The sequence below is a fragment of the Tachypleus tridentatus genome, chromosome 13 (assembly GCF_004210375.1).
Source record: "Tachypleus tridentatus isolate NWPU-2018 chromosome 13, ASM421037v1, whole genome shotgun sequence".
Lineage (NCBI taxonomy): Eukaryota > Metazoa > Arthropoda > Merostomata > Xiphosura > Limulidae > Tachypleus > Tachypleus tridentatus.
This window is the reverse complement of record NC_134837.1, coordinates 219,880,800-219,890,392: the sequence shown is the minus strand read 5'-3', so window position 1 is coordinate 219,890,392 and position 9,593 is coordinate 219,880,800. Positions and strand designations below refer to the sequence as shown.

Sequence of the window (9,593 nt, the reverse complement as noted above, 5' to 3'; positions counted from 1 at the left end):
AGAATCATCCTCTAAACCTTGAAGATTGCCTTATGAACAAACTTCACAATCAATTTGTAAAAATTGAAGATAGTCTTGTTAAGGAACTTCAGAATTATCCTGTATACCTTGAAGACATTCTTGTTTAGGAACTTCAGAACCATCCTGTAAACCTTGGAAATAGTCTTGGTAAGGAATTTGAGAATCATCCTATAAACCTTGAAGGCAATCTTGTTAATGAACTTTAGAACCATCCTGTGAACCTTGAAGACAGTCTGAATGAAATACTTCACAATCATTCTGTAAACATTGAAGATATACTTGTGAAGGAAATTTAGAATCAACCTGTAAACTTTGAAGACAGTTTTGTTAAGGAACTTCAAAATCATCCTGTAAACCCTGAAAATTGTCTTATTAATGAACATCTATATACTTTCTCAATTTATTTAGATTTAAAATACGCATGCGCATTTTATTCTACAGCACATGCTTATCTCTTTATGAGCAAACATTCAGATGTTTCTGCATCCTCAGCTAAGTTTTTGTTTTTATTACAACTTTACAATGACTTTACTTTATCTTCGATTCGTTCCATAAACTGTTACAAACATTTTGTAGCTCATTTTTTTTAGTGCAAGTTTTATATTTCGTTTTTGCATGTTTTTGTTTCAACACGTTTGTATTTGTGTTGTTTTTTTCTTACAGCAAAACCACATCGGGCTTTATGCTGAGTTCACCGAAGGGAATTGAATTTAGCGTTGTAAATCTGTAGACTTACTGCTGTTCCAGCGGAGGACGTTTCAACGCATTAAACCGTGTTATGCACTAAATGCTCATAATTATTTCATACTCTGTGTAATATTATAAATACCATTACTTTAGTTTATTGTTTACCTTACATGTAACTTTATTGATTAAAGTTAAGTATGTGTAGTTTTATTACATAATTGTTTCACTAACCATATAAAATAAACCAGGATTTATCCAATTAGCACATAATGCTTGCATGAAAGCGTAGCTTACATGGCGTGTGTGAAGATGATAGAATAATGAAATTTCAAATAGAGAGTATGAAACTATTACATCTAGTGTTTCAGTATTACTCAATCTAATGATTGTATAACTTTGAAATGGTGTTTTTAGTTTATCTACAAACGTAACGGATTTTATTTTGTCTAATTGTACATTTTTCTGTAAAGATGTACATCTACTTGGCTTCAGCCTGTTACTCATATCCTCATTTGCTATGACATCTATAAATTGGTCATGAGCCATTGAACCAACATTTCACGAAGAGTATCTTGTAAGACAAGTCGGAAAGTCTTCTGTTCAGCTAATGTCTCTTCTTTTCTCCCTATCCTGTTCTGGAACTTTGCTCTGGATACTTCTTTTTGTTGTGACACTCCAAGCCTGTTGGACAAGATAGCTACCAGTTCTTGACAGTTGTTATACCTTTTATTTGGAAGGTTATGGTTACTTAATGTTTTCAAAGTCAATATTTAAAATGAATGTTTTATTGTTCACTATTTTATCTGTTAACTCTTGAAATGATTCCGAACTGAGTCTGGTATGACTCCTATGGTACCTTTCAATCGCAATCCCGTGGATACTTTATAGGTTGATGTTGAAATGGCCAGATAAATTCTGAAACTGGATTTCGTATTATCATGGTTGGAGTGTTCTTAGTAGGTCCTTCACTGACAAATGGAACAGCACTAATAGGTGTAGATCAAATACACTCTCCTATTTCATAATTTGCAGCAGATGGCGTTTCAGAATGGGACTCCTTAGCCATTGCATAAAGAGGATTGACTGGTTTCATAATTAATTCTCTAGGTGTTTTATTTTGTCTCTGACATTCTTTTCTACCTCGCTGATATCTTTAACAAATTTTTTATTATAGTTTCTCCACACTTTTTCACTTTTGTTGTTGTAATCTCTCTATACATTTCCAACAGCCTCATTGATCTTGTCTTAAACAAAAGATATTTCGGAGTTTCTTTCTTTCTTAAGTATATCTATTTTAATTCCTCTTTTAATTGCCTCTGACGCTCATTCCACGATGGGGCAAAGCTAAGTCTACGGATTTACAAGGCAAAAGTCTAGTGCTAGATTTCTCATGGTGGACGCGGCTGATAATCAAACACACCAAATCATTTTTATTGTTTTTGTATTAAGCACAGAACTACACAAAGGGTTATCTGTGCTCTGCCCACCATGGGTATCAAAACCCGATTTATAATGGTATAAGTCTGTAAACATACCACTGTGCCTCTGGGGGGCAAATAATTTTTATAGAATAATATTGTACTTTTGACACAAATTGTTGTGACGCTGTTCTTTCGTTGGTTGGCTGTTTTAAATTATCTGGTGAAAATAATTCTACGTCTATTCCACATGTAAATTACAAATGTGTTTACTTCTTCCTATAGCATTCTTACAAGCTTGAACACATCTAACAATACTAGTATTAAATAAAGTAAAATAAAGCCATCTTTTACAAAGTACTAACAACGATAATAAATACTTCACAAACACATTCTTGACTGATTCAACTCTCTATCCTGAGACAAATCTATCATTCTTTCTAACTTCTTCACTGTCTTTCAACTCACTTTGCTCTTGTGAAAACTATATATTAGTCTCAGATATACCAGAGCCCTTGACATTAAATCTATATAACGTCTGTGGCTAATCGCCCCTTAGAGGTACAGCGGTATGTCTGTGTACTCACACCCAAGGAACAGGGTTTCGATACCTGTGGTGGGCAGAGCATAGATTGTCCATCGCATAGCTTTGTCCTTTATTTCACTCAGTCAATCAAACTATAGGGCCTATCATAGTGGCATCATTTACAATTCCCTTAGTCAACAAATTACAACATTAAAAATATAACTCGTAGCAGTATCACAAATATATTTTTATAAATCGATGTTTACAGACCTTTGAGACTAGTAAGCTTACGGGATCCAGCAACTGTCAACTGGCTTTAAAGATTCAAACCAACAATGTGTAAAATCTCAAGAAAAAATGTAACCAAAACCACTTCAAATATCTTTGTTATTAAACTAAACATATGACGACTCTTTTATACCTATGTATAATAAGTATTAGCTTTTAAACTTTCACGGAGAAACAGAAGGTAAACATATAACTAACGCTTTCCACTTTAAACTAGCAGATATTTAATATTTACATCGCGTTCATACAGTTTCACAAAATATGTTTTATATTAACGTTGAATAACTGTTTTCTGAAAATTACCAGCAACTCCTTGCGAAATATAAAATATGTACATGATGTTTAATAAATTAAACCCTTTTAACGTAAGTGGGAAAGGTATCATGCTATGAGCAGTTGTTCCGGTCATATTAATTCCCACCTACTAACGAAACTACTAACCCCTCTACATAAAAATCGACAGGTCCATTATCTTACGTAGCTCACGTAGTGAGTGAACCGCCAGACTAGCCATTTCATAAGATCTGAGTCAATATTAAGGGTCCTGTTGTTCCTGCATGTGTTCTGGAGTGCATATAGTGCTGGGTATATAAACTGTTTTTGTATTTTATCACGACTAGAGGCTTTTGACTGCTTAAATATTCGTCTTGAATTAACAGCAAGTGAGGATTCTGCTTTTTGCAATACAAGGAAGTTCTTAATTAACAGTGAATCAGCAGGTTTGTTCCGTTTTCTCGTCGTTTAAACTAACACATTCGACCACCAGGCTGGTAGTATCTTCAACCTCCCCTTTCTAAATTATTAATCTTAAAAGACAGTTGGATTTTTAAAGGAACAGCGAAGGAAAAGATAACGTTCTATTCTAAACACTGTTATAACGTATGTGCAGGTAAACAAATATAATTAGAATCACTTACCACTCGTTAAACTGCAAAAAATAATTTTTGTAAAAAACAGATGCCGAGAACACAATTAGCAGTGAATATTGTTGATTTCATGCTAGTTTTTCACTAAGAACTTTTCTGTGAGGAAAAGCTAACCAATACTTTAAACATCTTATATTGCTGGAGTTCTTGCTGCGGTTGAAACTGATTTATATATTTAAAAGTAAACTTGAAATTTTCTGGAGTATTCAGACATATCACTCTACGAATGTCTGATATTATTAAAATGCCACCAAAAATAAATCCACGATCAACAGGAAGAAGCCGATCTGCTTCTATACCTCTAAATTTTCTGGAGTCCTACTCACTACTGCAATCGAAGAAAGGCCTAGTACCACAGAGTTCTCAAGCATACACGGTAGCAGGATCTGTGGAAAAACCTCCTCGGAGACCCCCTTCACCTCTCCCATGTTTTAGAAGCAACACTCATTCCACCCTCAGAGGAGTTGACCATTCAGAAAGCTCGAGTAACCACCGATCACCAGACGCTGTTAGTCGAAGACCAGAATTTACCACGATGAATGAATCGCATAGCTCGAAGTTGTGGCTTCAAAGCAAGAAATTCAATTCCCATCATGGCCGTTCTTATTCATTTCGAACCATGCGGCGCCCAACCCCCCAACAGCTAGCAGAGGAGGAGCATTTCCGACCACGTGGGGCAACCATGCCCTCGGATAGCCTGAGTTACCTTCGCGAGAGAAGACGACAGCGGTTACGGGAACGAAGTACCAGTCCTAACTTGTCACCCCTGGACCACCTAGAGGACAGCGATGAGTTTTACAGGTTGCGTAGCTTTAGTATCACATCTAAAGGCGGGGTCGTCAACCGGGGTGACCAAATCCGTCAACGGTCCAGAAGTAGCAACAGCATGGCATCCAGTTACCCATCATGTACCTCCACTGCAACGTCGTGTTCCTCCGGCCCAGGAACTTGCTGTACTCACCTTAAGGTTTTGGTACTCGGAGCAGTCGGTGTGGGAAAGAGTTGTATTGTCACACAGTTTCTGTCATCGGAATACATGAACGCCTATGATACTTCTCAAGGTAACCTTTTTATACTTGGTAATTTCTGTTTAAATTATCATTTCATCAGATGGTATTTACCTTGTGAAAAGAAATCCAAAATCAGGCCGTAAGAAAACAAAGTAGTACTACCTTGTTAAAATAGGATAGTATGGGTAATAGTTAAAGTGTAAAGATGTCTTGGAAGCGAGAACCAAGAAGTTAAAATAAGGTCACAGTATTGATTTGATTAACCTTCTTCCCCCAAATTAAACATACCTAAAATGGTACTGATTGTTACATCAGTTTCTCCGTAATTTTTATTAATTTTTGAGATACATTTGAAATTGTTTTATATGTATATCCATGCCTCTGTTATCCTTCACTTGACTTCACACAAGCTAACACAGGCAGCATGTGTTAGTACCAAGAGTGTTAGTACCTTCTAATGATATGAACTGCAATGAAAAAAAAAACTGTTTTTGATAGAATGTCGGTACAGATGTTAAAATACATGAAATTCTAATTATTTTGATAAATCCCATTATTTTTAATTTTTTGCCTAAAAATCTAATTTAATTGGAACTTTTCTGCCTAGGTTTTACTTCTCGTGAAGAAGTAAGATTTATTCCGTATTTCAACTGATAGCAAATAATACTGCAACATTGCAACGTTCCTAACCTAAACTGTTACTAATACAAATTATTCAAAAGGAATCATAGGCTGAAAGTGAGTGTAACGAATATTTCTACAGTATATTAATAGTTGCAGTTTCTCTCTAACAGAGTAGATAGGAATATTTAACTTTTCTCACTGTTAGTAACATGTTTTTATGCTGGTCTCACTCTCAGATCCGTCACAGCTATCACTCACTCACTGAGCATCAGCGCTGAGATACCAGGTTTTTATGCATTAGGCTCAGTTCCGGTAACTCTCAGTATAGCAATACCAAGTTATTTTACATATGTTGTTTCTTTCCGTTTCGGCAGTATGGTAGTGTTCGTTTTCAGTAACAAGATATTTGTTAATACGTCGAGCCGTATTTTAGCTTCTGTCTCATCGTGGACTTGTATACCGAAGAAATGACTGTCTTGGACGTAGGTTGTATAAATCACAAAAGAAAAAATCTGAGTTTGCTCTGGCAACACAAAAATACTGAATGTTATCGTCTCAACATTATTTAAATATTTTTGTTTCTTTTCTTTATACTGTTGCTGTAATTTATAATAGTGTGTGTGTGTGTCTAAAATTCGAGGCTTTTAAAAACATGAAATACCAAAGTAGAACTCTAACCTAAGCATCATAGGAATTTGCTTAGAGACAGCTAGCGCACTTAGATCCAATCTCATGAATGGAATCACTTTCTCTTATAATATTTCAGTGGTTGGTGGTGGTTCAATGAAACTACTTTATCCCTCTATCAGTAGAAGTTTATAGGACATCTAAAATTGGATCACGTAAGAACCAACACGTGACGTATTCGTATCCAAGAGCGGAGCGAAGAAAGTTAGGTTATTGTTTTAGCGTTATCTTTGTAAGTGAACAAAGATAATTTATAGTGCTTGTTATAAGTCTATATTACCTTTTTAACATTGGAAACCTAGCATTCCACCGATATAGAAGAACTGGGAAATTAGGTGTAATTAGTATTCTCTTATGGCATTATATATGTTAGAATTATTATTTTTTCATTCTGTTTCTTACATGTAATAGAATGCAATACAATTTTATCATAATATTGTTACCTTTATAATTTAATTACCCGTGAAGACCTCTTGCAGTTCTAAAATTATTCGCGCAGAGCAGTTTTAGGCCCGGCATGGCCAGGTAGTTAGGGCGCTCGACTCGCAGTCTGAGGGTCGCGGGATCGAATACCCATCACACCCAACATGCTCACCCTTTCAGCCGTAGAGGCGTTAGAGTGTGACAGTCAATTCCACTATTTGTTGGTAAAAAGTGCCCCGATAGTGGGCGGTGGGTAGTGATGACTAGCTGACTTCTCTCTAGTCTTTCACTGCTAAATCAGAGACGACAATCGCGTGTAGCCCTCGTGTAGCTTTTCGCGAAATTCAAAAACAAACAAACAGAGCAATTTTAGTATATTCTGCTGCAAGTTCTATTCACCTGGATAGTTTGTAAAACTACTAACGAGTCATTGAGGATTAACTAAGAAAGTTTGGGCTAGGCTTAGTGGTTAGCATGTCAGGTTGTGCATATGAGGATCCAGGGCCCGAGACGCGACACTAGTGAACACGTTCTGTACTTTCAGTTAATCTCCGTATCGTCCTTGTGATGGCAGATGACAATGTCTGGATGTTTTACTTCTTGCTAGTAGCTCAAAAATTAGGGACAGCTAAATCATCTCTTACCTAGCTCTTTAGCCCATGTCCGAAAAAATTTTTTATTCAAGTAAAAATTCCAATTCTAAAGAGTCTCTGATGCGCAGGTTGCCGACAACAGCTATAGGTTAGTCATAAATACATCTGTATAGTCAAGTTTAAAATAATGTTTGATAGAAAGTACATTCCTGCGTTGATAGTGAAATTTATATTCTGTCTTACGATATCAGAATGACCTTTTTTATTATGTAGTCGTTAGAATTTATAGCAGTTGGATATATAATTATTGTTTTAATAATATGACTTGGAGAAATACGTAGCAGAAGAAAGAAATATGTAAGTAAATGATGTTAACAAATAATTAATTCTACTTGATTTAATTAATTGTGAAAAATTATTACGACAAACTTCTGTGAACTTTTAGCCTGAGTAAATAAATAAACAGATTTAAAATTAATATGATACAGATTTCAATATTCTGAATCTAGTTCGTTGTTTGAAGAAGTTTGTTTTTCACGCGTCACCATTACCAAGTGTTGGGAGTCAACAAATGGCACCTGCTCAGTCCAGCGGTATATTCATCTAGCATGAAGTAATGGAATAAACGATAGCAGGAAATCGCTCATTTCACAAGCTCTGCCTACACCGAAGCTTGCTGGTACCCTTAGAGACATCGCAGTAGCAGGTTTCGCCACCTTGTTATCAACTTTGCGTTGATTGCGTTGTTCGTGAAGTTTGTGATACGGGGCGACGGTAACAACGACCGAAAGAAAGTTGTCGAATGGCGTAAATAACACGGAGAGAACAAGAACAATTGAACGAGTTATTTTTGAAGCTTACACAAGTTTTTCTTGAGAAGTTATACATATCCGACAGTACGTGACTCTAAGATAAAACTTTTGAAAATTGTTTTCGCTGTTCTCAGTTTATCTGAAATACAATTTTTAAAGTAATTTTATAAAATTAGGAAAGATAAATCGAAGAGTTAGAAAAAAAAAGGTGGGTTAATTGATTGTTTTAATTAAGTACAAAGCTACATCCAGGGCTATCTGTGCTTTGCCCGCTGCGTCACTGGGGGGGGGGGACAGACTAAAATATGAGAGTGAGAACATATTACTGAGTTAACTGTTTCTGTTTCTCTATCATGTTGTACTACAAGGTGTCTCTGTACAATTCACCTTTGTATACACGCAGCTGTACCAAGTTCTTAAGCCTAGTTTAACATCTTTTGCTCCCGGAAATAAATGTAATCTTCCGGTGACCCTCATGGCTTCTATAAAGGGCACGTGCCTGAATGATGTCAAGCCTTCTAGCTAGAAACTAAAATATGCAGGCAGAAACACTCCTGAGAAAGTTACTAATGTGAATATTCTTTGTATGATGTCATTACAGTTTCGTTGATAACGGCTCTCTCGATTCTTCATTGATACGCCCCCAGGTTACTGTCCAGAATATAATATTTGTATATTAGTAATTCAGTCAATCCGATTTATTTTATAAGTAACGAAAATAGTTTGAAATATTGATACTCGAATATAAACATAATGCTATAATATAAAGGTGATGACATAATTGTTCTTACAGAGAAACAGTATATTTTCCTTTGTTTTTACCTCCGTCTCCGTAGGTGGACGGAGGTTATGTTTTCACTCATTTGTGTGCATGTGTTTGTGTGTCTTTCTCGGCAAGATTTCTCTAAAACGGCTGAAGTGATATAAACGAAAGTCTGTATACATTTGGATTATGACCCACCTTAAAAGTGATTAGTTTTGTAAGGTCAAGGTCACAGAAAGGTCATGAGAAAGCATGTGGACCGATTTTTCACACAATTTTTTGCTGTATAATTCAAACAAAACTGGTTGGATTTTGATGAAATTTGGTGGACGTATGTAGAATATTGTTCCTTATTTTTCTGCACAAAATGGCATGTGTCTGTTGATAAAGATGGACTTAAGGACTCGTTTTTGTATGTTTTGAGAGCCGTGTATGATCAATGCCACGTAGCGTCACACACCAATGATCGTGTTTACGAAATCTTAGCGTAATTTAAACCATACTGACACATTCCTTGCTTTTTATTTTTCTAATATAATTTAAATAACGGTTAAACTTTATTATAAATAAACCGAAATGAAAGGTTTTACAACATATAAATGGTTTCCGTTTTAAGTAGTTTGTTTTTCGTTTGAATTTAGTTTTGTAAGTGCAAGCTATGTGTTTAATTTCACGTATGTTTGATATTTATAAAATACCTTAAAATATTTTTGTTTATATAATTACAAAGTTGAAATATTACTTTAACAAAAAGTAACAAATTTAATGTTTTCTTACATAATTTCCTCTGTTGTCTAACGATTTAGGATTTTGCA

General features: G+C 35.4%; 1 protein-coding gene across 1 annotated transcript in view; it reads left to right on the top strand.

Annotated features, from left to right (window-relative positions):
* Nucleotides 1-3,440: 3,440 nt before the first annotated feature.
* Nucleotides 3,441-9,593, top strand: part of LOC143238605 (uncharacterized) — a 63,818-nt gene continuing 57,665 nt past the window's right edge. The window contains exon 1 of the mRNA XM_076478969.1: nt 3,441-4,927. Coding sequence (XP_076335084.1) covers nt 4,093-4,927 — 835 coding nt within the window. The 5' untranslated portion in view covers nt 3,441-4,092. The remainder of the gene's footprint in view (nt 4,928-9,593) is intronic.